Source organism: Nipponia nippon, unplaced genomic scaffold (assembly GCF_047370975.1).
Source record: "Nipponia nippon isolate SJK-2023a ecotype South Korea unplaced genomic scaffold, ASM4737097v1 scaffold_15, whole genome shotgun sequence".
Lineage (NCBI taxonomy): Eukaryota > Metazoa > Chordata > Aves > Pelecaniformes > Threskiornithidae > Nipponia > Nipponia nippon.
In genome coordinates this window covers 3985459-4013015 of record NW_028262331.1, presented here as the reverse complement: position 1 = coordinate 4013015, position 27557 = coordinate 3985459, and the positions used below count along the sequence as shown (strand labels likewise).

The window sequence follows — 27557 nt, the reverse complement described above, 5'->3', positions numbered from 1 at the left end:
TGTGTTTTGTTTGCTTTTTAATTATTTCAAGATTAAATACAGTACGTCAAACGCAACAAATGTTTGCTGATGTTACGTTGTTGAAGATGTTCAGGTAAGTTGTGCTGCAACTGCAGATACCCTTCCTATTTAGATACTCAAGACAGCCAGTTTGGACACATTATTATTGGAAAAAATTATATTTTGGAAGAACTCACTACAGAAGGTGACAGAATTCCAAAAATCAAATTACATGAAAATATACATCGCAATTTTCTTTGTACATTAGGTGAGGAAAACTCTGAAGTAGAAGGCAAAGAATATGGAGGGCCACAGAAGGGAGAAAAGGGAAAAGGAGGGAAACTATTTTTGATACCAAACCCAGACGTTAGTCATTTGAAAGCCTATAGATGTGCATGCTTGAACTCAACCTTGAGATAAAACAAGCCTCCCCCACACACACCCCGCCCCACAAACAGGCAATGAAAAAGGCAAAAAAAAAAAAAAATCACCCATAAAAAGCAGCTCATTCCTATCTTGGACTAACTTAGTCAACCGAACTTCCCAATGAAAGCACTCAAGTCCCTTGGAAGTTAAAAATCCAGCAGGCTGCTTAAGGGTGCTCCATGGCCAGTTTTATTGCTATACCCAATTCAAGAAGTATGTGCAATTGGGTTTAAAAAAGGGATGGGAAGAGAAAAAAAAAAAAAAAAAAAAGAAAAAAGCACCTTTGAGACTACAAAGGTCATCATAAAAGAAGACACAAGTAATTCATAGCAAATCCTTTCAGGGTTTAATTAGGAAAATTTTAAGTTCTGATGGGGGAAATAAAAGGGAGCACATTTCCAAAAACCAAAAAAGAGATACTAAACTTTAATAAGCAAGAGATTTTAATTAAGCCTCAGTGGGTCAAAGGAAAATTAAAGTGGGGGGAAAAAAAAAAACCCACAACTTTATCCTAATTGGTTTTAGTTTGACATGCTTCACAAGTTGTTGTTTTTTTTTAAACTGATAGGAAACAATGAATAGGGAGAGAAAAACCTGCTAAAATCTTTAGAATTTACACGATTCTATTCCTAACTACAGACAGCATTATTTGGTACAATGTGTATTTGTGGATGTACATGAACAGTATATATATTATCCGGATCATGTTGTGCTATGTACACATCTTTACAATTCTTCCTGAAGGTTAAAGCAGTTCATTAGATTTCAAAATGCGTAATCATCTTGTGTTGGCACTTGTTAGGCTCTTGTCAGCATTGATAACTGGCATGTTTTATTGCAGCCCAGTTCCAGCCAGTGTTTGCCAACTTGTAACAACAGAAGTCCAGCAATAGGTGGGTAGAGTGCAGGAAAAAAACAGTGCCATGTTTCTCAATTGAAGACCTACAAAGAAATCACAGTTATTAAAATAAAACCCTTCATCATCCTCAATTATTTTAAAGATGTTAAATAGTGTTTCAAGCTCAAGGAAAATAATCATTACTTGTTCAAGAACTTTACATACCTCTAAACAGAAGACGCATAAATCCAAAATCATCACCTGAGAAAGACTTGAGTTAGTTCAGCATGCTGCGTATCCAAGCTCAACTACCAGACTTTCAGGCTCCTGTTACGCGTGTTGCTTGTCAAGTGCATAACGTGTAAACGTTTGATTATTCACAGATAGGGCTAAACGCTTGTAGATTTATCATTGAAGCTTCCGTGCATCACTTACTGTGAATGATGGATGCTGCTTCAACAGCGCAGTGCAGTACAAAATAGCATAGCAGTGCTTCATTAAGCAATAACACCACAGCTACCAAGTCAGACTGTGCTTGTTTGAAACCAGCTATATGGCCCCTTCTCAGCCAATTCATTGCCCATCACTTAGGAGGAGTCACCAGGACTTAGAAAAGCTTTTGCCTTCCAAAAAAGCAACACAGCCAATTACTTAAATAATTGTCATGAGCGCTGTTTCACTATGGCCAAGTTTAACATGGCAACAGAGCTGAGGTTAGTTAAGGATACTCTGGAGCGTTACTCACAGTTACTCCCTTTCTCTAAGACAGAAAAAACTGTCAGCTGCATTAACAATTCTTACACTCTAGTTATAGGCAGTTGTATAAGACATTCAGTTCCTTTGCTCAGTCTTTTGATCGATATTAACCATTTTCATGCTTTCTCTATACTGGAGAAAGTTCTGTTCAATCAAAGCATTTCTGTAGAGAAGAGAGACTGCAGTACTAGTTTGTCACAGATGGAGCCTTCCCCAACCCCCACAATTCTTACAGAGGTGTAAGAAAGGAAGTATCTCCTGTACAACCTTGGTGAAGAAAAACCAGCTAGCAGGAGCATTTAGTAAGCTGGTCTAGTTGTTCAGACAGTACAACCCCTTTAAACTACAGTGTCATGCTTTCCCTCCAACAAGTTTTGTACACTGAAGCTAACTAGTACATATGGTTTGGGGCTTCTCCAGCCAAACAGGTCAGAGTAGTTTATTTGCCAAACCAACCATTAAGAAAGGGCAGCTTCAACATGAAGCTCTGTTCTGCTTTGAAAAGCAAGAGTGGGAAATTATTAGCTAGTTGAGGAAGTTTTTCCTTGGCATACAAAGATTAAAGTGACCAAAGGCCAGGTATTTAAGGGCCATGCAGGGCCATACAGAGCTTTCAACAAGAGTTTATTGTGTAAAAAAAAAAATTCCCATTAAAACTAGGATGGGATTGTTCAAATTAGAGTAAGTGTCTTGAGTCAGAAGCTCATTTTTAACAGGGTGGCATAAAGTGTAAATATCACGTCAGCTACTCTCAGGTCAAAACTCGTCCAGGCTCTCAGATACGCTACAGTTCAGTTTCCAAGCAGAATATAGCTGTTTTTCTGAAGATACTCCTAAGCCTTCCCCAGTAAAAAAAGTTTTTTGGGCTGCTTAAGAGAACACCACCTTTCTTGATATTATTGAGGGGTAATATCTCACCTTGATCCTTTCTGATATGCTAGTAGACTTTCTATTAGAATTCCCACAGATACCTGGAGAAATCCTTTCTGAATGGTTCCTAACAACCTCACTGAAGTCTTATTTAAAACCTACATGCAACATGCCACCAACATCTGCAAGATAAATATATATATAAATATATATATATATGAATGAACTTGAGATAGCAAGACAGGATGCTTTTCAAATTCAAACAAGTGTTCTTCACAATAATGAACATGAAAGAATGATTATTCCCTTCTATTACAGCTCTAGTAACCCCTAAGCACTGTTCATAAAGCAGGATGAATACTGATAAAGAGAATTTCAACTTCTGAATAGCATAAATGCAAGAGTACTGGAGAAGTTCCCCAGTCTTGGCAGAAGGGGCTGTTACTGCACTTGAAAATTCTTTTTAGTCTTTAGTATCACATGCAGCCAAAGAACTCCACTGAGACCACGCAGCTGAGAAGAAAGGTTGTTTGGTTTGGGTTTTTTTTGTTTTGTTGGTTTGTTTTTGTTTTTTTTTTTGCTTTTGAGGAAAAAAATATTAGTTCAGCAACACTTAGGCAGGAAATCCTCAACTCAGGTAACTGACTTGTCTTTAGAAGGATACTTACCCTGAAAAAAGTGAAGCTACTAGCTGCTGAATAAGTGTCACTCAAAAGCAGTTTCTTGGCTTTTTCTTACACAGCGGGCAACTTTTCTTTTAAATTCTCCATTTCTGTCTTCTCTCCATTCTTTCTGTAATTGAATAGACAGCTTTCAGATGTCAGTCCTATAACAACGTACAAGTTAAGAATACTCTTGGTGTTTTTAGACATTAGCCATCAAGTCAACAGCTAAATTTGCTTACAGTCACTGAGCTAGTCACCGAAAACCTGTGACATTCAGGACTTTTGAAAGCTTGCTCTAGGTTTCTGTGCAAACTGCTCACAGGATAGTGAGGCGGCAGCCATTCCCCCTTGGATTTTAGGCATTCTCCAAGACTAACCTGGTGGCTACCAATATTTCACAATGTCTAGGCTGAAATCTATTTACTTCAGCCTGCAAAGTAGCAGTAAACTCAAACTGTAGACCACAAGCTATTGCTATGGGTTAGAGAAAATGTCTTTAACTGCAGTGATGAAAAAAAGGTACACAGCTACTGTGGAGCCAGTAGTTATTCTGTGATTTTTAGGACAGTTTCAACTCCCTCTCAATCCAGCCAGGACACTCTAGGATAGAAATACAGAAGTCACAGTGTTCAGAAGAGGCACAGCAGTGTCCTTAAAAAGAAAACTCCTTGTTAGATACAGCTGCAAGATATTTGCCTCATGAGGAAGACCTTAACAGAATACTCAGCGCACCTATGGAGATGGCCTCTGTGACAGGTACCTGATTTCAGAACTGCATAGAAGAAGAACAAAGATAAAGATGAACAGGAAGATAGGCAAGAGGTAAGTCTGAACCTGGAGATGCGCACACCATGGTATCACCAAAACCCACAGGAAAAAGCGCAGCCAGTTTTAAGTTTTTTGTGCCAGCCTCGTGACAAGCTCAGATGAAAGCATAGGAGCATCGCACACTGTGACTAAGGCTGACATGTTGGGTACTGGCAAGAAAGTGTTGGAAAAATATGAAGAACCCCTTATTTAATGAAATCAGTTCTACAATTCTTAGTTTTTTTATATAAGCAACATATTCTTACTGCAGGGGTGGGGGAAAGAGGTTAAAAAAACCCCACGCTGTGACCTGAAGCAACCTAGCACACACCACCTTTTCACCCCCTACTTGGAGTGAAGGTTGTAGCACATTTGAGCAAGAGAAAATTAGGATAACTGGTATATCTTAACGTTCACCACCTCCAAGCTCACCTAGCCAGTCAGCATGCTGGAAAGCCCAGCATGTCTTATTTTTCCAGTGAAAGCACAAATAAGGCTACTAATTAATTTGTTCTTTTCAGCAATTAATACAGCAAGCATTTGGTTCCTTGGATTGGGAGATAGGACAGCTTACACAAGATGGCTTAAGGCCAAGAAAAGCATTGAATTTGTGCCCTCCCAGCTTCAGATTCTTAGTTTTTGTTTTTACCTTTTATATTTGTAGTTCTGTGAAGCAAATGTTCAGAATTGAATAACAAGCAAAGTTTCCAATTTGACAGCAATCTCTCCAAACCTCTTATTTTAGGTCATGAACTGTTCTATTTGCTCCTCACAATACCTACTCAGGCTCCCGTCCCTCATTTTTCTCCCACTCCAAGAGACAGTACTCCAATGTGCACAGTTCTTTTTTCCAGGAAGTGAGTATATCCTCTGCTCCTATAATGCTGTGACCTGCGTGTAGCACCTTATTCTCTAGACTCACTAAAAACTAGAAATTAATGAAAGCAGACAAAGTATCTTTTAATAACTGCCAGATACTGTTGCTGCAATAAACTTGTACTTCATAAACCAAGTAGAAGGCGTCTTGATAGCAGCTCAGAATAAAGCACATGGGCTGCTGATTCTTCATTACCCTGATGAGTATGTTCTGGTTAATATGAAGAGGATGCAATCTACAATTGAGCAGGAGATGCTAAGCTGTTCAAGCAGCACATTAAGGTTAAAAGTTACTTGGAACATCTAATACCACAATCAAAAAAACAGTTACTAGCATCCAAAGGTTACATCAGTGATGCCTCAGTACCACCTTCACAGTTGGATTTGGATTTAAGCTTTTGTTCTTTCAAGCTGGGCTAGAAAATGCTGTGTTTCCTTAAGACATTTTCAACCTTTACCCTAAGGTTCAAGTAAACAAATTCATAGTTTTCTAGCTAACATCTCTCTGAGGGGGTTGAAAACACTCCTGAAGTGGCTGGCAGAGAGTGGGGCACACTACAGAAAGATTAAAAATCTTGTTAGATACTAGGAAGGTGACAAGCATAGCTAAAAGTACAAGCTTTCTCCAGTGTTAGGTTGGCTACATGAGTCTGTAAAGTGAGGAATTCTAATTGTACTTTTAGCATTTCATTAATAACTTGCTCCTTCCAGTGCTCTCAGGTTTGCCAGCAGAAAACATCCACATGCCCTGGGTATTTGTTTCCACCAGTAACGTGACACAAGAAGGGGAGGTCTAACACTGAAAAGAATGTGAAATGAGGGAAATCTCCACCACAATATTTTGTGTTCATTTTTGTTTTTCTTCCCATTAAGTTTGTTTCACATGAGACTGTTCCCATGATGATTTTTCAGCAGAGCTCAACCACCTTAGGAAATACTAACAGCATAGGAGATCAAAGGCTTCAGGAAACTAAACTCCCACTCACTTTGGGAAGGTATAGCTAGCTTGACAGAGCAGGTGAACATGCTTCTAGAAAACTTGGCATCTTCTGATTACCATCTCCCTTTTCCTCACTACCCCCGTTAAAAGACCTAGAACTTCTCTTTTGAGAGGATATCATGCATTAGTCACTGCTGAACTGCAATTCAAGAGTAATTCAAAGGAAAGTATGTTGGCATATCTCAAATGAATGGGACCTGAAGCCTGCTCCCCTACTCCCCTCAGAACTGAGAATTTTTTCCCTCCCCACCACAAACAGTTATTAGTCTAATTGCTATTCTGCTATAAACGCAGTTCTTCTAGAGAGCTGATAGCTGTGTTTATACACCCACGCAGAACAGGCCATGCTCCAGAAACACTATGCTGCATGAAACACTTGCATCTCACTTGTCACAGAACCCTTACTGCAGATTCACCCTGGTCTTCAGCTATAAACCAGACCATTCTCCCTCATTCCTTAGCCAGTCATTCTAGTCTGGGACAACACTTCCTCCAGAGTTGAAGGCCAGACGCCCAGTGAAGCTTTCCAGTACGTTCTCAAAGCACAGACCTACAGAGTCAAACCTACTGCTTTAATCCACGACCCAGGAAGATTGCTGTAGAGAGGTGGATGCAAAAAGTCACAACACATTTATACTGAGGGACCCCACCACGTTTTCTCCTTCCATTCAAATTGCTAAATCTGTTAACAGCTGATACAATTTCCAAGACAAAAATTTTCCTGCCTCATACTAATAACATACTAGGAACCAGAAAAGGTTCTAGAATATGTTAACTTCTGCAGCTACACTTAATGGCAGTTGTAACTGCTACATGTATAAAGCCACACAGGATTTTACAGCCAGTTTCCTTCAATTTTTTAAGACTAAAGGAGCTGAAGTTTATCCATTAAGTACCTCTGCACATAAGTTATTTACTACAAATAATTGCATTATTGCATAGGAGAAATTAAACCACTGCCTATGAAATCTGACAGCATCCTTCCCTTGCAATCCGTAAGAAATTTCCCAGGGCTAACTAGCAGTTCTGTTTCACAACATGACTGCTTTTCCCAACAAAAAGGTAGCCTTAGCCTGTGATATAAAAGGTTCTTTCAAAAGTTATTGTACTGTTTGTCAAACTAGAAGCAAAACTCCATTGCAAGTTTAGGTTTCTACACTGAAGACAACTGGCAGACTAAGAAAAATCTTACCGCTGCATCAACATTAGCAGGAGAATCACCATTGGGATCTGCCAGCATAGAAATAACACTAATCATTATAGTTTCCACTGTGTGAATGGGAAGCCAGCGTTCCTCAGGTTTTTCATAGCCATATTTGTCTTCTCCAGGCTCATGAAGAATTGAAATGCAGACATCGCCATTCTTGTCAACTACAAAATAGAACAAGGCATATTTCAGTAATGAACAACATGCTGGCATTTCTTCAGGATAGTTATGGAACTGTTAATCTTCACTCCAGCTAGTCTGAAAACGTGTTGGTGAAGACTCTTTACAAAAAAAGAAAGTAATTAACTATTACAGAACTCAATCTGTAATAAATAGGGCTTGGTGGAAGTCTGTTGTTATGCCTGGACCTCTGGCAGAAAGGGTACACATGGAGGAAGAACTTAATTTTAACATCGTGTTGCAACTTTCAAGAGTATTTAGATAGGCTTCCGCTAAAGCTTTTTCTGTTAAGTTCAGCAAACTAGACAGTGACTTTTTTTTCCACAGCAACAGCTGGATATTACTGCAATATATTGGAATATGATTTAAGCTGCTGGAATTAGAAACTGCCTGACAAGTACTCTGATATTTCCAGAGCTGAAACTGACACAACGTCAAAATAGTCTCTCTGCCCCTTATGATGGCAGCACTGTGCTGGTCTCCACCCAGCTTTCAACATCTGCAACTTCAATAATGACTTTAGAAACTGAAAAGCATTCCTCATTCCCAGTAAAAACCTTCTTCCATTTTATTATACCTTTCCATCTATGTTCAGCAGCCCATAAGTAAATGAAACATTAGGAGGAATCTTCTTTGGAGGGACTAAAAGATGCCGTTATTTCCTTTCACACTTCACTGGAGGAGGACAACCTTGGGCCTTCTATATTGAACTGCCAGGTTAGTAATACTAAGATGAAATGTTTGAAGGTATAACAAAAGGCAGCTATGGAAGTCAAGGTTCTCCTCAGACCAGAATTTCTCACTTAGGAAAAAATAAGAATTCCTGAACAGGTACCAAGAATTCAAGAAGCTACTTCCAAGTAGCTTCTAAAAGTACTTTAGGAGCAGTCTTTCAGAGCAGGACTATTAAAGACTCTGCCATGGTTATTACTTCTTTATGAAGTGAAGATAGCAAAGTAAACACAGAGTTTCATATTTCTAACACGAACAGAAGTGTATCCATTTGTCTTCACTGCATTTTAGTTCTCAATTGCAAAAAGAAATTGAAACTTTGACATTTCTTACCATTCGGATGCCAGATTTCTGTGATGAATTTCATTTTTGGCGGCCTCAGTGGATAGTCTTTTGGAAAAGTAAGATGAGCCTTGAAAACACCACCTTCACTAGGGAATCAAAAATATTTTCTTGTAAGCTTAAGCTGAAGATTAGAACTTACTGATGTATCAAAAGCTCTAAGTTCACCTCTCACACAGCTCAACATCATGTTAGTAATTAGCAGTACCATCATTTCCATATGCAATGCAAAGAGTTGCTAGATTGAGAAGATCCTTTCACAAGATACAGCGTTGGGGAACTCACAGTATCTTTTTTAGAATTAGGATGATGTTCCAGAGGGGAAAAAACACACCAAAAAAAGAAAAAAAAAAATCAAAAAACTGCCAACAAATTCACCATCTGGAATTACAACTTACATTTTTCCTCCCAGTACATTTATTAACAGCAAAAAAAAAAGTATTGCCAATAACTCCCCTTCTCAAGTACAGCCCAGCAGATACCTGTTTATTTTCCTCCTTTAGACACCTTGGTCCTAATTTCTTGATATCAGTCTGCAGCAGTGAGCCTCAGTGAAAAGTTACAGAAAGCTTTATAGTTGTGTCTACAGCATTACTTCGCAAAAAGACTTCCAATACTACCTTTTCAACACTAAGCTAAAGGGACTCAGACATGACAGTGAGGTGTTCTGCATTAGAGTTACCCACTAAACTGGAAAACAATAAACAAGAGACATCTAGTTTTTATGTGGAGTTACAGGCCCATATTTAACTACGGTAACAGTTTGGGGTTGGTTTTTTTTTTTGGTTGTTTTTAAACTAACTAGATTTCAATACCCTGGAATAGTCCCTTTTGAAAAAAAAAAACCATGAAGGCCTGTATTAAATGGGAAGCCTTACAGGTGGAATACTTCATTAATGTTAGTACCATAGCATTTGCCATTACTGTGAAGTTTGTAACAAAATTTGAAATTGCAAAGGCAGAGGTTACAAAAACCAGAACATAACCTCCGCAGAAGGTGGCACGAGATGTGCAGTATGACAAGCTACTCCTCGGTAACCATGCAGGCAAAAGAATTGGTGTAGAAAAGACAAAGCTGTTCAGTGCAATTTTTTTTTTTTTTTTTTTTTACTGTATTTGTAAAGGAGCAGGAGCCAGTATCCAAAGCCCACAGGCTACTGAGAAAATAACAAGTTTTACCACCACTAACCAAAGATGTGCAATTCTAGCAAGCGTCTCCAAAAAAAAAACCCAAACCCAAAAAGCACTACATCTAAGTGACTTGGCTCTTAAAATAAAGCAGCTGAGGGGATCTAAACCCACAGCATTCATTTTCCTCAAGTTTTAGAAAAGGCAGGCAGTTTCCAAATAATCCTTGATCCTGGGAAGGGTAAGAATTCCAGAAACACTGCCTATTTTAACATCCATACTAGTCAAGACAAAGGAGAGTTAGCTTACATTTGTTGATGGCCCCAAACCAGTTAAGTCCTTTCTTTAAAAGTGAAAAATTCTTCTTTCCCTTTTTAAAGCAGCAGATCCTAAAGCTACTAGGCTGTATGGCATCCCTGGTTGCTCCTCATGAACTACATATAAATACAGCTCTTTAATTGGATACACATTAGAAACCAGTTAATGAAGTACAGCTGTCAATTAAGGGACATCAGGGCCACTTTTAGCAATATTCCTGATAAAGCGGTCTCTATCAGTAGAGTCATGCACCGAGTCTAAAGTCTTTTTAGGTAAACTCGGAATAAATCAAGTGGGACCAGGAATGAGACTAAAAGTTTGACAATTTTGAACCACCTGGTTAAGTTAAACCATTATGTTCTACTGTCATCATAAAACAACCAGGGAGGAAGGATTCAGTATAATGCTACCTTGAAAAGCAGCAGCTAGGGACTGGAACAGAAGAGAGCTTCTTATCTAAACAGCCTCAAAACAAGCTCAGCACCTTACTGAAGTGGGGGAAAAATGCTATTGCAGTTTTTAACATACAAGAAAAGGTTCAATTAGAAGCAGTATTTCTTTACTGACAGTATTTATAAAATGGCCATGAGAATATAATGGAGTCACTACAAGACTGTTCAAAAGAGGTCAACAGAAGTTGGAGAATTCATCTCATGCAAGACTTGAGAATCAGTGTAGTGAGCTTGAGGAGAAGCAAAGCAATTCAATTACTGTGCTTAGGTACTTATTCAGAAGTCTGCAGACAGAGGTACACAACAACTTCATGTTGGAACTAAAATTGATCTTAAGTAAATGTCACTAGGCTTTTTGTATCAGTAATTTACCATTGGAACAGCTTAATGAAGGAGAACAGAGTTCATCTTCAAGAGCTACACTTTAAACTGACCTCGTCTTGGCATAAAACCTTTTCCCAGGAGCTAGAGTAGATGATCATATATAACCTCTGTGAGAGAAACAGCTCTCTCAATTAGCCAGAGCTCTTTTTTTTTAAATAAAAAACCCAAAACCACACTGCATGTGCCAGAGTGCTTCAGGTACACAGCAATGCAAAAACACAGCAAACAAAGTCCAGGAAAATAAGTTACTGTATGAACTGCATAGTTTTGTGTTCAAATGCCAATTAAAGAACCCAGTCCTTAGGATAAAGATACAAGCTTTTTGAAGCCCTCTGTGCAAGGTTTGCCAACAATTCAAATTTGATCAACACTGAGGTACTCTAAGAGGTCACACTAGGAAGTCCTCCCATCTTAAACTGATGGGACTTGAGGCTAATCCTACGGTCTGCTGCAGTTTCTAGAACTACATCCCTCTTGAATATCTTCCTACAATCACCAGTATGAAGTTGCAACAGTTTAAAATTGTACTATCAGCTAAACTAGAGCCTCACAGCAATAACAGCAAATAGTGGATTATACCTGCCTTGCTTAAATGCGTAAGAAAACAGAAGCTGCCTCTAAGTATAGCCTATTCTTTCTCATCTCTACACAAGTACAAAGGGATCAGTGTTGCATTTTCCTAGGGGAGCAAAGCAGTTTAGAACTTCTATATAACAAATTCAGCTATTTACAGGTATTTTACTAGCAACAGAACAGTATTACCTAATTTAGTCAGTATGAAGATTTAGTTTAACTTCTACTCACTTAGACCAAACTAGAACTAGTAAATCCGAGTTCACTTAATTTTCTGTATAAGTATCAGTACTTACTATAGTGTATCTGGAGGACCAATAATAAGGACTTCCCATCGATAAAGATCATTGTCATCTATTAAGCCCGCTGAAAAGCCTTCCACTGGATTTTTGTTGAGCTCTGTGTAGGAAAAAGAATTTAAGAGTGACTTTAGGTGTCTATGATATGCATTCACTGGTTTTGCTCATGCCTCTATACATGACCAAAAAACCCCATGACTTTCAGTGATTTGGCGCCTACTGATGGACTGATGGCCTGGGTGAGTATCCTCAGCTCCCTACCACATACAACAGCACGCTGCCAGAGCTGAGACCCATAATCTGACTCTAAAACTATTTAAGTACATCACGAGCAGAAGAGCCAAAATAACTCAGAACTGTGGGACATCGTCTCCTAAACTAGATACCAAGAGGTCTGTGTGCAAGTCAGAAAACAGATTTTCTACTAATAAAAAAGCCATACTGCTTTATAAGAACCCTGAGGAACCAGATTAAACTAAAGTCTATCTTTAACTCTAGAAAATGTTAACAGAAGAACAAAGTCACACTATGTTTTTACTTAAAACTAACATCCTATTTCCCTTAAATGATTTTTTTCAGAATCAGAAAGCATTTGAGACCTGTGCCCACTGCGTTCTGGAGACAATGATTTAGTACATTCTGAACTACTAGAAGAGAGCATAGAAGATAAGCTGTTATGCTGTTTAGGTTTGGGGTTTTTTTTATTTTTTCTTTTGTTTCACAGTTTTATCCAGTAGTTACAAGCAATACAAGATTTAAGTTTATAGGCTACTTCATATAGTTACTGCCAGGTAGAAGTCTTATCTGGAAATAGCTATGCAGAAGTCAGACCTAGATGTGGACTCCACTGAGTTTCTGTTTTCAGCCTGCTCCAGGAAAAAGCATAAGATTTGGAAACAAACACCTCAAACGAGTTCTGCCTAAAACTCAACTTGGGGTGGGGGGGAAGAGAACATCTCTTAACTGATAGCTGCCAGTCAAAAACTAATTTAAATGCCATATTGATGCCAAATTGAAATTCTCGATCCAGCATTTCCAACAGTACATACAAAATCCTGATGGATCTTGGGTATTTAGGATAGGGGAAGGGGAGAAAAAGTTATTCCTTCAACTGGTCAGTAATTTCCAGATTAAATTAGGGATTTTGTTTTGTTTTACAATTACTACTGCACTTACTTTAAACCCTGTCAGACATTACATAGCCCTCATTATTATATTCCACAGTACAGTTAGTCTATATAGTCCCTCTTTGTAAACCCAATAGCTGTATTTTGTGTTGATTTCTAGGCATTACAGACTTCAGTTCAGAGGGCCTTATAATGCCCTCAGGTACATGCAGAAGAACTTCAAGTGAGAACCTCATACCTTTATGGAGAAAAGGCTACCATTAAGTCCAAACTGATCTGCCCATAAGCTTGCAGTCACTGTTTGCCAGTTAAGTTCTTAACTATGTAAAACACGGTTAAAAAATGCAAGAAGAATCAATTCAAGCCCTACACAGAAGAGTCCATGTCCACACAGGGAAAAGAAAGTGCTCAGCTCGCATGAAGGACCAAGGTCCTGAAGAGGTAGATAGCAGAACCATCAACTTTGTCTGGCCATTAGTATTTCAGAATCAAATTAGCACTGATGACTCAATGCTAAAATCCCAAGAAATTAATTGGAAGAGCTTTTCTTAGAAGCTGCTCAGCAGGGGTGTAGTCAACAGATGAGGTCAACCATTCACTCTCCAAGTTGCAGGACAAAGACTTAGGTATTGAACCAAATCGTGTTTTCTCAAGGCAATGCCTGAAACAACAGGTGATATCACAGGCTATTTAACCAAGACACAAACCTGAAAACTAAAAACTATAGCATGGCCACACCTCCACTAAGCAGACCAGTTTTCACCCTCTGGCATCTATGAAACTTTGTGGAAACAGCTGCGTGAGTGTGAGTAACTTCTATTTCATTTTAGGTGAAAGGGGCAGAGAGACTAGGTAAGTGTCTCACATCAAGTGAGGACTTCACCAGTCATTTACTATCTCCCTACTATAAACATTCCTCCAGCATCAGATATTAAAAGTTCCACCACATTAGTAGTTGAATATAAACTGCTTTTTCATGCAGGATTTTATAAAAAAATGTCTATTGCTTGTGCAAAAAATCACCTCTGTTCAGGACACTTAAGTCATCCTTTCGGATATTACATTAGCATGTAATACAGAATATCCAGCGTAACAACTACAGAAGTCAACACAAAGAGTGCAAATATTAGATTTGAGTGTCTCACCTTAAGACTTTCAAACTTGAATTTGAGCCTCCAAAACATAACTTCCCTCATTTTTTCATTTCCACGGGGAGAAAAAGGTTTATGCTGAGTTCTGTGTAAGCTGCTATAACTCAAGCTGCTCAGATTTAGCTTCCTTATTGTTTGCTAGTTATCACTTCTCAGTGATCAGACTGTAAACAAGCCTGCCAGAAGTTAAGACTCTGGAAAATTCAGCATGCTTCTCTATCTAAATATGCCACACTATTTTCAAGTCCAACATACACATTTTCTTCTTTATTTCTTGATTCATGCTATTTCAATTTCTTTTTACATCTGTCTGAGCCTCCAAATAACTTTTTTTTATCCTTAAGTCCTTTGAAAGATTTTTCACGTACTTGTTCCCAAAGAAAGCCAGCTCTTACACTCTGACTCATACCTAAGACCTTGCAGCACTGTATTGCAAGAGATCTTGTGAGAAGGAATAAGACTGCTGGATGCCAACTCTTGTAATGCAGAAAATCTGTAAACTGTATGAAAGGGACAGCCGTTGACAAAAATCTTCAGCAGTTATGGAAATTTGCTTAGTGGATGTTGCCTATAAAGCAAATTATGATGTTACTTCTTTTACAGGAGGTGGCATCAGTCTCGGCTTGTAAAAGGTTCTCATTTTCCTTCCACGGCAGCAATACTGAAGCATAGTTCAAATAGCTACTGCTTGCACCAATACTTTAACTTGAGGTAAGACAATGGATATAAGCTCAGGCACCTTCTCCACTAGAGGTATGTAGAATTACCATAGGCAAGCTAAAGTGAGCTTTTCCATCCAGATTATTTATGCTAAACTGAACATCAACTAATGGCTGGTTGGCAGACAGAAAAGAATCTCAGGAAAGTATTGCACTGGGATATGAAAAACATCATCCTTGGCTGCTTTACCATGGATAGCTGAGAGCTGCTACTCGTTAAAACTTGCAAACACTGAAGCCTACAGTTTGTTTGGTTTTGGTTTTTTCCCCTGGGTATAGCCAGCACTGCATATCAGAGTTAACTGGTAGTACCACCTACCTCTTCATGAGTTGAGACTCACCCAGTAGCAAAATCCATGCACCAAAATCGCAAATGAATAGTGATGCCACTATGGCAAGAAAGGAGCAGGGATACACTATGCTGGCAGTCACAGGAGTCGCCTTCTGCCCACCAGCCAGAGCCTCTGGTGACACTGACACTGCACTCCAGAAACCAGACACCTGTCCTCTGCGTCTGTCATTTCCTACCAACTCCAGCAGTTAACCACTTGCAGCCTGAACAAGAGGTTTCCTAGACGAACACACAGATAGCGAGTATGCTTCATAAAGCAAAGGATTCAATTCCTTTCCCCAGCCAGAGAGAGGCAACAAGCCCTTGGTGCAGGTCCTCTACAAAGCCCTGTTGAAGGGCTAGCCTACAAGTCCTGGAAAGGCACAGAAGTCAGACACCTATGAAGAACTGAATCCCTCCACGTTATTTTTTCAACACTTAGTTTTCCTTTGAGATTTATTGTTTAAAGATACCCTGTACTTTTTAAACATAAATGAGTACATTAACACTTCCGTCATGTCCATGCCAAAATAAGTGCAATTTACTTGCTACTACATATTACACAGTATGGTTTAGTATTTCTGCCAATATTTTCTGCATTTCTGATAGCTTAATATTACATTCACTCTAGAAGCTGTTTCAGGTAGAGTCCTTTGCAGCTCAAGCAGCGGCTGACAGCCAAAGCAGCACAAACCTAGACAGCTGCCAAGCAGCAACATACTGGGGAAGGAATCCTGTGGCTGCTTATAAATTAGCCATTCAGTCCCTTTAATCCCAGTCCTGAATCAATACCTGATTTGGGAGCTGAGGAAGACTACAGGCCCATAATCCAACAGAGTTGTTTAAGTCCAGAACAGACTTTAATGTCCAATGCCTAGCATCCCACATGATCTGCCAACACAACACAGTGCTCCTTTAGCGGTTCAGCTCTTAGTAAAGCAGAACTAAGTTACCATTGCCTTAAACTTGAGCCAACGCAGTACCATAAACTGCGCTTCCAGTTTCAGTGTTTAGTTGACAGCAAGCTACTGATGTTCCCACACTCACTAAAACTGCCTTTATATAAGCCAAGAGACTTTCACCAATCCAAAAGCAAAACGGCGTCAACAAAAATGACTAAGCAGAAACAGCCCCATGGCTACATGTAGCAGCTATGTACGGCATCTAAACTTTTCAGCTTGACGTTTCACCCAGTCAGCCACCGCACATGAACGCCTCAGAGTATTTTAAGCTACATTACAGAACAAAGCTTTCAAAAATATAAGCTTCTACATTATTTTTAATAGCAGCCTCTTTAGTAAGTTACACAGCGGTTGAGTTTTGTGCAACCAGTGGATGGAGTCCAGCACAAAACCAGAGACCGGACAGCCCAAGTTCTAGCTAAGGGTTCTGAAGAAGTCACCTAGCTGACCTACACACAGTTCCCAGAACAAGCAGGCCATATCAGAGGTTTACATTTGCTATACATTAGGCTTATTTTTTCTTGGTTGCTTTCTGTGAGTCTCAGCACTAGTCCAGGAGCTCCTAACAACTCTACAGTTCTCATTCTAGACTCTTCTTCTCCATGCCCCATGCCGTGACTTCCATATTACTTAACTGAGGTCAGTGATGATTTCCAAGACTTTCCTTTCTGCCTGCATACCCAGCTGTAAGTCTCTGATTCTAGAAGATCAGGGCTGAGATAGTGATAAAGTAACAAGATCTCCTTATAAAGATGTATTCCCAGAGCTCTCCGTATTACCTGCTTTCATCATGTTCTGTCTTGCTCCACAAGCTCATCCAAAGAATTCAGACAAAACATAGCACGAGATACGCACACACTCCTGGTAGCCGCTTCGGCAGTGACAAATAAGATAGCAATTAAGACAGAATAGTTTTAGTCTCAGAAGGACATTGTAATTCTTCTGGAGCGAGACCGAAGCACTAAAGACAACCCGTCTTAGAGAGCTCTCTACCAACCAGTTCAGTAGCAGCTCTAGATTTGACTCTTAACTTTAGCCTGGCAACTAATTTCCAGTGCTCCATGCATCACCCCCTGTTAATAAGGGCAGCATTACAGACTTCTACAAATCTAATTCTCCTCTCAATTCAGAGGCTTTGTAGGGAGGGTTGTATAGTCAGCATTAACAGGCAAGTTGCTCACAGAAATCATCTCAGTGCAGTGCTACACAGCTTCATGCACTGCTGCATCAACATGCTTTGCTTGCCATCTCCTCAGCCATACCTGTAGAGCCTTCCGAGGATTTACAAAGTGAAGCAGGTTTTGGAAGGATGCAGGACAAGGTTGGGGGTTTCTTGTTCGATTTCTGTTTTTACTCACAATCAACTTCCTAGCCAGGGCCACAGCTCAGCTCTGCAAACAGGAGGACAGCAACACTAGCCCAAAGTGAGGAGGCAGAGGCTCCTATAACGGCCACTATAGGTCTGTGGATTAAGGTTATAGTACCAGAGAAACTTGACTAGACAGAGCCCAAGATTCTTTTACTAGTAAGGTGTCACATTATTCTCGACATAAGCTACGAATCAAGTTGTTGTGCGTGTTCTGTAGCTCCATGCTCACCTGAGCTGTGGCATACCTGAAGACAGACAATTAGAAGTGGAGGCTAGCTATTTAGTTGAAAACTGACTCTTAACACACTACTCAGAAGCTTGTAGGTCTTTGGTACTCTTGGTTCTTAAGGAGTTCCCCACAGTCCCTTAAGTCCATGGAGGTGGCCACTGATAGACATCGTCAACACTCCTTTAGACATCGATCTCAACTTAAAGGTCTCAAAGCCAGCTCTGTCACACAGTTTCAATTAGACCACAGATACCGAGCTACCAATCTGACCTGGCAACCCAGTTTACTCAGCCCGTGATCTGTTCCATGCACCATTTTACCCAAGAGTCATAGACAGGCAAGAATAGAGATGACCTATTTCGAGACATTTTCTTTCTGTAGCACTCTTCATACGTAGAAGCCTTCTGTGTACACACACTCAAACCAGTCCTTTTCCAACATCCCACACTAACAGTACACAGAAGGAAGGTCTCTCTCCCCCTCCCCCTGATGTGTTACCATTAAGCAAGTGCCTGTGACTCAGTAACTTAAGTAACTGTGGAGCACAGCGTGCCTACTAAGCCCACAAGTCTTTACTCTCAAGATGAGGGTGGTGTTCGAGTTACTTTCCTGTCCGAATCAGCTTCCACAGAACACTGGAAATAAAAAAAAAATATATATACTGATGAAAACCTTTGAATTCCATAGTATAGTTTAAAGTTTTGAAATAGTTATGCTTCCAGAATTAAGATTCTCAGCAGTAAGTTTAGAACATATGTTCAAATTAATATCAATCATGTATTTTTGGTAGAAATTGAGATAAACTGCTTCTTGAAGAGCGCCCTTTGGCTAGACTGCTTGAAGCATGCTGCGTATCCCATCACATCAGAATCTAGCACAGTTACATCACCCCGGTTAAAATGGAGGTTGAATGGGTCTGTTAAAAAAAATTCCTAGTAAGGTCTGAATTTTGGGGGGGAAAGTGGTATGAGGAAGGGAAGAACAAGGATAGTCAAAAGGATGAGAAGAACCCCGATTCTGAAGTCCACACCTGAAAGGAAGCAAGCATCTCACCAGGAAACATTCAGCGGCTTGCCCATCAAGAGTCAACCGCAGCACAGGGCCACATTCATCTATCACACTTGGTATAATAGAAACACCACCTTCATTTTGTCCTCGGTGTCCAATGCATGTTTCCACTTTCAAGAGTCAGACAAGTATTAGGTGGGTACATGCATCTGCCTGTATTTGAGACTGTCACCCTCAGCAGCGTTCAATAGAGATCTTACCAGGATAAGTCATTCCTGAGACTCCATGACTATCTCGTCCCAAAGCAGATGTCAAAAACAGGTCAGATAAATCACACTCTACATGTACTTATTTCTCTCACCTACAAAGGAGCCTACAGAGCTTCAGATGTCTACTGCATACAACTGCTAGAATTTGGCAAGACAAATGGCATCCTAGGTGCCAGTCATATTATTGTACTTGAGTTGAGCATGGACAGCAGGAAAAGTTAATTAACTTCTTAACAGCTGTTTGCAAATTATCAACAGACTAAAGCTACAAAAAATTCCATCCAGTTATCTTCTGACAGTCATATACACATCAGTCATGAAACAGCACTGTTGAACAGAGCTAGGAGCTCTAGGATGCATGTGGTTTGCATACAAGAATAGAATGCGATTCTAGGAAATCCACTACAAAGTCTGTATCACAAGACCATGCCATAGGGAGATGTTAACATCTGAAGAGTTCATCAGAAGCTTTCTTCATATGCATAAGTTGTTGTGCAAGTCAAGGACACTTTTCCAGCTTGTTTTCTCTCTTGCTTGTAATATGAATAACAGGTTTGCATATCCTAATTCAAGCTACATTGTTATTCAGAATTGTTTTAAGACACTTCTGTAAGTGACTTCTGACAGCATCATCTTTTAGATCAGCACCAAGTGCAAGCCAACTAAAAAACCAGCCAGTTTGACATACTAGGTATTGTGATGACTGCATGGAAATAGGTTTCCCTTAACTAACAATTTATATACAGAAAGACTCTATGTGAAAGCCTTTACAAAGGGTTTCTATCAAAAAGTCTACTATCATTCTAAACCTGTACAGCCACTGCTAACATTCATGCCCAGGAGAACAGTTATTTTTATGGAATCCTATTCCATTTAGATGGCTATACTTAGTGTTCTTACAAGGTCTGGATATCTGATCTCTGTTGCAGCTGATATGTCTTGGCCCAGAGAATAGGAAGGAGAAGCAAATATGAACATTTATACTTGCAGGGTGGCCTAAAACTCAGACCTACTAGATTCCATAAGTGAAAGACCTTGCCAAGACCAGTCTACTGACAGATATCCACACACCACTGAAAACTGAAGCATGGAGCAGGTGCAACACGGTGATAGCACAGGCCTGCATGTGAAGCGTTAACCAGATTCTGTTCCCATACGTTGGGACAAAAAGCAGACAGTGTGAGTTTCAAGAGTCACATGCCCTCTTCCTCACCCAAGCCACCTGCTCTTCTTTCTCCAGGCACCTAACTTCACACACTCATTTTAGTATTTGGTTTATACTTTCAGAACAGCTGCCACCTTTCAGTTCAGTTCCACTTCATTAGAACCCAATCTGTATGCTGGAAACAAAATGCTGTATTTTATTTTTCTTAATGCTTGCACCCTATCCTACACCCATACTTGAAGCTTACTTCTGCAGAATACCCCATGTGCTTAAAGACTTTCAAAAACCCCAGCCTTACAGGTGGCAAACAAGAACATCTGTATCAAACCAGAGGTTGCATTACACACATTTGAGGATGAAAATTTAGCAGAATGCCTATTTGAGGCAAACAAGTTTTACCTACACAGTTCACTTATTTTCAAACTGTTTACAATAGGGCATTGAGGGAAGAAAAAAAAAAAACAACTTGTACCAATACTAACTACAAAAGGGCCCAAATAATCCTGTCTTAGTTGAATATGCATGTACTGTTCCAAGTCTTCCTTGCATTAAAAAAAAATTCAGAGATACAGAAGAGTCAAGGCAGAATCAGTTATAATTACATGTGGTTTTATTTGAGGACTATTCACTCTACTTGATTTATCCCAGATCTCTTAAATGAAAAAAAGACATTTATAGCAAATCAATAAATCCTTACAGTTTACATTTCTGCAGCAGATAGCTCTTTAATACTAAAGTTGGAATCACTATCAATCACACAAAGCAAGACATTTTAGTGGGATTCGGGTGATTTAACATCTCCAAATAAAGATCTTATCAATAAAGCGGGAATTATTCTAATGAAGGTATTTTCTCAATAGGTATTCATTTGCTCCTTGTTTCACAGGATTTCCAGCAGCATTCTCCTATTCCACCATTCTCTAACAGAACAAAGTCACTTTACTGCCAGATCCAGATACGTCCATACTTTGGTGTGACTTACAATGCCTTGTTAGGGGGGGGAGCAGAGACGGAAAGAACTCATCATTTATGGTAAGCTTGGTTGTTTCCCTGAAAGATTAGTAAGCTGACCTAGCCAGAGCCAACTGGCTGTGACTACAGCTGCCCCATCAAGGGGTAAGCTTATGAAGCAGGTTGTTATTGCTTCATCCTGTTCAAGCAAGTGGTTGAGTCATCAAGCCCCTCCATTCTGAGGTTTAGCTAAACCTCACTTTCCAGAACTGCCAGCATCCCTGAATTTTCACTCTTGTGACTGCTTTCATAAATACTCTTTTCTTTGAAGAGGCAGAGTTCGGCTTATTTCTGCAAGAGGAACATTTGCAAAACTAACACGTGCAGCTAGTATAGTTTGCCACAAGTCACATCCATTACGTTATTTGCAGTGCAACAGAAATTCAGGCTGTTGTACTGCTCAGACTCTAGTCACTGTAAAGAGGCATGTGTTTTAGCAATGATATTATCTATAAAGTCAACATGAGCAACGTAGCTTTGATGCTTCTGTCAACACATCTCACAAGAAACAGGATTATCTTATCTGCTATAATGGGGCCCTACACTGCAAGAGTGTTAAGGTGAGTGGTACACACATGCTGTATCTAAGCATCCCAAAAAGCATCAGAGCAACGAAGACTGATGGTTATCGAAAAATATAAAAGAGTCCTTTTAAAAAAATGCAGGGGGGTTATAGCATTTTAAGTGATACTGAAGTTGTCTGACATGTGCAGGATCTTGGAGTCTTAACTATTCAGGATAATACAGAATATTACTGGGCATACAAACCTCTCCAAGGAAGCTAACAGGCAGACTAGCATCAGCTTAATACTTCAGATCAATGCCACTGAAATGATTATCTTGTAGACAAACCTACTGTAAGCCAGTAAACAGCCAGTACTAAACTGTAAACAAAGGCTTGTTATACCACCAGCCGCCCAAGAGATATGCCACCTCAGCTTCCATCTGTAAAGGTATCTTAATTCCATAATTCCCTCAGACTGCACTCCTCAAATATTTTAAAAGTAAATCCTATGTAATTGCCAGAAATTCAATTAGCTCAACATTACACTACAAGATCTTTCCACACAAGGAAGTAAAAATTGTTGAACTGTCACATTAAGTATTTAATAAGAGTTTCCCAACTTGTTAATTTTTAGTTAGATGTTTTTACTTTGAAATAGCTGTATACACTTCAAATTGAAATAATGCCACATTTCTTATGTTTGAGAAAAACATTAGTGTGGTTTTTTTGTATGCTAAAGTTGGAGAGTATTTACAACACAACTTCAGCCAACACAGGCATGGTTATTCCCCTTTTTTCAGTGATCCATATTTATGTTAAAGAGGACTCGCACTTCTGGTTCCACTGTGTGCTACTGATGCAATTGCATCCTCCCTACATGATTTTGCTGGATGAACTAGACAAGACTGCCTTCTCTAACAAGTCTGTGTCAGCAAGGATTTAGCAGAAAGATGAAATAAAAGCATTCAGAGAAGTGCCTCAGTCTGCAAAACCCTTGGGCTTGACAGCTCTGGAGACTGGAAGAGTAGCTTTACACTCTCAGTGTTACACTGCCTCCTTTTAAAGAGCATAAAGTTTTGGGGCTGTACAGAGAACACAGTTTATCCTCTCCCCACCTCACCTGGGGGGTGAACTCTGCTAATCTAGTGCTATACTAATCTACATATTGCTGTTGACTTTTTTAGAAGTTCAGAGGCACTTCATTCCTTTAGTTTTCCCTGCACCTTACCCGTAAGAGGAAATAGACAGGTCATGGCTGCTATTTCACATTATTACCAATCCACAACAAAGAACCTTTCTCCTTCAAAAAAAAAAAAACATCTGTAAGAACAAATACGTTTATTGAATTTTAAGAGATTTCCAGAAGCTGCTAGAGCTTACAATTACATTGATTTGCAAAGGAACAGCCATTTAGCTTCACAGATATCCATAGAGGAGAACCTCCCTTCAGCTCGAGCTAGTTAGACTAGCGCTTTAACCGGCTTTGGTAGTCACGGATCTCCACTAAGCAGTTTCTTTAAACACTTAAAACAAAACTACCCAAAGTTCTGACTATCTTGATTTGAACTGTTCTTGTGCCTAAATGGGGGCAAGCACATGTCAATATAGTAACAGCTACTATGCTAATTCCCTGGTGATATAGCTCAATATTTCATTAGCAAATGCACTGTGAAGCTACTTAGGGAATGGAACCACAAAAAAAAAAAAAAAAACAAACACCAGCCCACATCCAACAAAGTTATATTTTGTGACTGTCATTGAATATCCCTTCTCTTAGAGCACTACCAGCATCCCGAACACGCCACTTAAGTTGACAAGCATGTTGTATACATGGTGCTGTGGTACTAGTTACCTGCTCAAGTTACAATACAAGCCAGCTTGCTCCAGAAAAAATAGAAGTCTATCTTCATACACTTATTGGAGCAACCTGGGATTACGTTGTCAAGTTTCGTTCTGTGTTTTGATAAGACCCTTGGTTTCAAGTCTCACTGAGAACCAAGAAGATTTACCAGTTGACCTTCACTTTAACAGTCTTCAAGAATCAAAACAAGTCATTGAAGTGCTACATGCCATAGACACCTATTTTCCCCATAATGCCTTTATTAAGAACGAAATCATGTGGGAGACAAAACAGGTAACCATTCTGAGAACTACTGTTTTACATTCCTTCCTCCTCCTGTCATTGTTTTTTCCTCTTGGCATTGAGAAGAGCTATCCAGGCTCTCACCCATTAAAGAATTTCTATATTCCTCAACTGCTCCACCATTATACGGGTTTCAGATTCCCCCTTCAACCTCCCTCCACTTCTGGATGTCTTGCTCCAAGTCTAAGAGCTCCGACTTCAAATCTCTTGTGCTTGAATAATGCTAATTTGACAAGTGAGTGATCTAGAGCAATTTAAACTAGTTTAGATCACATAACTCATATCTACTGCCTGTTCGCTGTCCTCTAAAACCCAACCACTAGGTACAACCCAATGACTCACCACACTTGATATAACGCAAAAGCTGCATGTAGCAGAAGGACTGAAGTATCAGCCCCACCAGGGGAAAGAATACCACAATGTTGATTTTTGTTCTGAGGTAGAACAAGCAGTGTGGGTGTAAACAAAGGGACACATTGGAGCAGATGAGACTTGGAAGAAGACAGTCAGCAGTAGGGAAGAAGATCAGACATCATGAAGCTCAGTCTCTGCATTGCGACTTCAAATAGCCTGCCATCAGAAAAAGCAGTGTCAGAGTCTAGTTTCAGCTCAGTTTAGATGTTGCTTACATTATCAGAAGAAACTATTTTCTTTCTCAGGTTGGTTACTCCAAATAGGCCTTTTGAAGAGTTCAAGACTCTTCTTCAGTACTCACCACACACTTATGTATGCATACTTACAATCACTTTTAATATGGTTTCAATTTTGTTTTTAATACATGTAAAAGGATACCAAAGGCACTAATGTTACTTAAAACACAAAAACCCCACAAAAGAGTTGCATGTTACATGCAAATGGTTGCAGTACTTGATTCAGCACAGTTGAATCAGTAGCAGTAATAGGGGTAACTGGAAAAGCTTACCAGTTTTTACCATTACACATGAAGCCTTCAGAAGAGAGTGAGCAGAAAGGTAAACAGAAGTTAACCCCCAAATCTAACAGTCTACAAGTCTACTTACATATCCAACCAGCCTGTGCTTACAGAAGGTCTTAAGACCTCACAAGACAAGAAAAAAAAAACACACTACACAACAGAAGCTGACAGCTAATACCTATTATCGAGAGGCTTCAGCTAAATGTCACTTTCTTTCAGGCAGCACAATTAGGTGATTAAAAGAGAAATTACAGATAGCTGAAGAACTGTATTAGGTTACCAAATGGTCATTTTTATCAACTTAAAGAGGAACTATTCTACACTATTGCTTCCCTAGAGGCATCATTTACAGGAAAGAAAAGCTTCACATCAAATCCAGTCTGGGCTCTTATAGTAAGCCTATACCTAGGGTTATTAGCATAACCAAACATGCAGAAACCTCACTGAATGTCAGTAACAACTTCAGTAGTTATTAAGGCATTAAGAGGTACATGCTTATGTTCAGGAGTGCAGCCGCAGTATGAGTTTTTTTTTTTTTTTTTTAAAGAATGTCACCTTAAAGGGGTAAAAAAATCCTGTGGTAATAGTTAAATACGTTGAAGTTTCTCAAACTTATAATCAACTAAAACCAGAAGATAGTGCTGGAGATTGAAAAAGCACATCATCTAGCTGGCTATACCTGGTTACGCAACTTCACCTCCTTACTGCTAACAGTGTTGCTTTCCGCCCTTACGCTTTCAAAGACATTACTGAAGTCTCAGGCCAAAATCCTCCACCAGGAATTCCTGTGCCACCCAGTGACCCCGTCCCTTTGTACGGCTACTCAGCAAACTTCAGCCAGCGCTGTATTTGCCTGAGTTTAGGTACACCTAGCACACATTTCCTTATCGGGGTATGAAGCAATTTTTACGTAAGGGGCGAAAACGGCCATCAGATTCGCCCGAGGTGCCGGGCAGACCTGTGCGTTTTCTCGAGGGGATTACTGTATCCCGGCCGCAGACAGCTCGAAGGCAGGGGATGCGGGGGGGCATGTGGGAGCGGGGGAGGGAGTGGCGGCAGGCTCCGCGCCGCACCCGGCTGCCGGCTCGTTTCTCTTTAAATCTGGAAGCGAGCGACACATGGAGCTGCATTGTGCGCCCCGCCGCCCGGCGCATGCGCGGCGGCGGCGGGCCGGGCCCAGCCAGGTCCCCTCGGCGGCGGCGGCCCAAGCAGGGCCGGCGCTCACGGCCGCCCGCCCGGGGACAAAGGCAGGGGGCGGGGGCGCGGCGACGCGGAGCCAAGCTGCCACCCCGCTCCCGCCTCGGCGGCGGGGTCGGGCCCGGCGCTCCGGCCCTTCCCGTCCCCCCTCCCCACCCCGAGCCCAGTCTCCAACTCCTCCTTCCCCGCACCCGTCCCGCCCTCTCGCCCCCGGCGGACCCCCCCGCTCACCACCAGCCCCCGCCCGGATCCCGGTGCTGCCCGGTCTTCTCCCCCCCGTCAGTGCCCGCAGACCCCCGGGTCTCCTCCTGACAACAAAGGGGGAAGCGGCCTCCCCCTCCCGGTCCGCCCTCCCCGGCGCAGGGTACGGGAGGCGAGGGGGGGAGCCGGGGAGGGGAGGCGGGACGGGGGCACCTCAGGTCCCCACAGGAAGGTGTGCGAAGCGGGGCGATTCACCCCGGGCCTGAAGTACCGCTTCCGGGGGGGAACCCTCCCTCCTCCGCTCCTCTTCGGGGCTTGACAAACATCCCCTCACGCCACCGAGACTTCCCCGCACGCATCCCCCGCCGCGGCGGGGAGGAAAGCTCCGGCTCCCTTCTCCTCCCGCTCCCCGCCCCGGGGAGACAGGGCCGCAGGGGAGATCGGGGGGGCCGCCAGGCACCGGGGCGGGGGGCCAGGCGAGCAGGGCCGCCGCCAAGCCCCGCTTCCCCGACGGGACGGGGGCAGCGAAGGAAACGCTCCCCCCCGCCATGACGGCCCTCCGCACCCCTCCCCCCGGCTCCCCTGGCAGCGATGGCCAGGCAGGCTCCCCCTCCCCCGCTCGGCCTAGTTCCCTCCGCTCCCGGCTGGGCAGGGGAGCGGCGAGGGGGGGCCGGCGTCTCCCCTTCCCCCTCACACACACCCCCCGCCGGCCGCCCGCCCCCTTCCCCCGAGCCGGCGCCCCTTCCCCCACCGCAGGCCCCGTCCCCTCAGAGGCCGGCCGGCCTCCGCTCCCCTCCCGCCGCTCCCCCGCGGCGGATCGCCTCCCTCCCCCCGGCCGGCCCCCGGCCCGCGTACCTGCCAGTTGTCTCCGCAGTAGCAAGGCGGACTGGAGCTCCGTCATTCTCCCCCTCTCTGCCCGGGGAGGGAGTCCCAGCGGCGGCGGCGGGGACGGCGAGGCTCCTGGTGCTCCGAGCGCCCGAGGCGGCGGCGAGTGGCCCTCAGCCCGCCCCCACCGCGCCCCCCGGGGGTCTGGCTCCGCGCCGGCCGCCGCCACAGCACGCAGGGTCCCTGGCAGGGGCGAGCGGCCGTGGCTCCGTGCCGCCCTCGCCCTCCTCCTCCTCCTCCTCCTCACCGCCGCCACCTCCTCCTCCCCCCGCCCGCGAGGAATTTCACTGCACTCCGGGCCGCGGCGCGCAGGCGCACTCCGGCCCGGCCGCCGGCCCTTCCGCGCCGCCATCTTGAGAGGGGCTGTGGGGCGGGGAGGCGGGTCGAGCGGGCGGGCGGTCGCCATGTTGAGAAGGTCCTTCCCCCCTCCTCTCTCTTTTAAAGCCCTAGCCTGCATGGAGGCAGGGAAGGAGCTACTGCCGAGGAGGACTTTCCTCA

At 42.1% G+C, this 27557-nt stretch overlaps 1 protein-coding gene across 3 annotated transcripts; it reads right to left on the bottom strand.

The window, feature by feature from the left end:
• On the bottom strand, positions 1-27216 carry UBE2G1 (ubiquitin conjugating enzyme E2 G1). Of its 3 annotated transcripts, none has more exons than XR_015703461.1 (7): positions 27030-27216; positions 11851-11953; positions 8691-8788; positions 7431-7609; positions 3559-3682; positions 1490-1525; positions 1-1368 (listed from the first exon to the last, which is right to left on the bottom strand). XR_015703461.1 is itself a non-coding variant. In XM_087751773.1 (7 exons), the coding sequence occupies exons 2-6, from the start codon at positions 24210-24212 to the stop codon at positions 3596-3598; spliced, it is 495 nt and encodes a 164-aa protein (XP_087607899.1). In that variant the 5' UTR covers positions 24213-24412; positions 27030-27169; the 3' UTR covers positions 1-1368; positions 3559-3595. The 3 variants fall into 3 exon arrangements, 2 of the variants coding, with proteins under 2 accessions (XP_087607899.1, XP_087607898.1); XM_087751773.1 differs by lacking the exon at positions 1490-1525 and adding an exon at positions 24185-24412 and having other exon boundaries at positions 27030-27169; XM_087751772.1 differs by lacking the exon at positions 1490-1525.
• Positions 27217-27557: the final 341 nt, after the last annotated feature.

Excerpts from the sequence above, each read along its gene's own strand:
- UBE2G1 (XM_087751772.1), bottom strand. The coding sequence starts at position 27,075 with ATGACGGAGCTCCAGTCCGCCTTGCTACTGCGGAGACAACTGGCAG. Across the intron at positions 11,954-27,029 it reads ACTGCGGAGACAACTGGCAG|AGCTCAACAAAAATCCAGTG; the intron begins GTACGCGGGCCG and ends TTTCCTACACAG. Across the intron at positions 3,683-7,430 it reads CTGCTAATGTTGATGCAGCG|AAAGAATGGAGAGAAGACAG; the intron begins GTAAGATTTTTC and ends ATTCAATTACAG.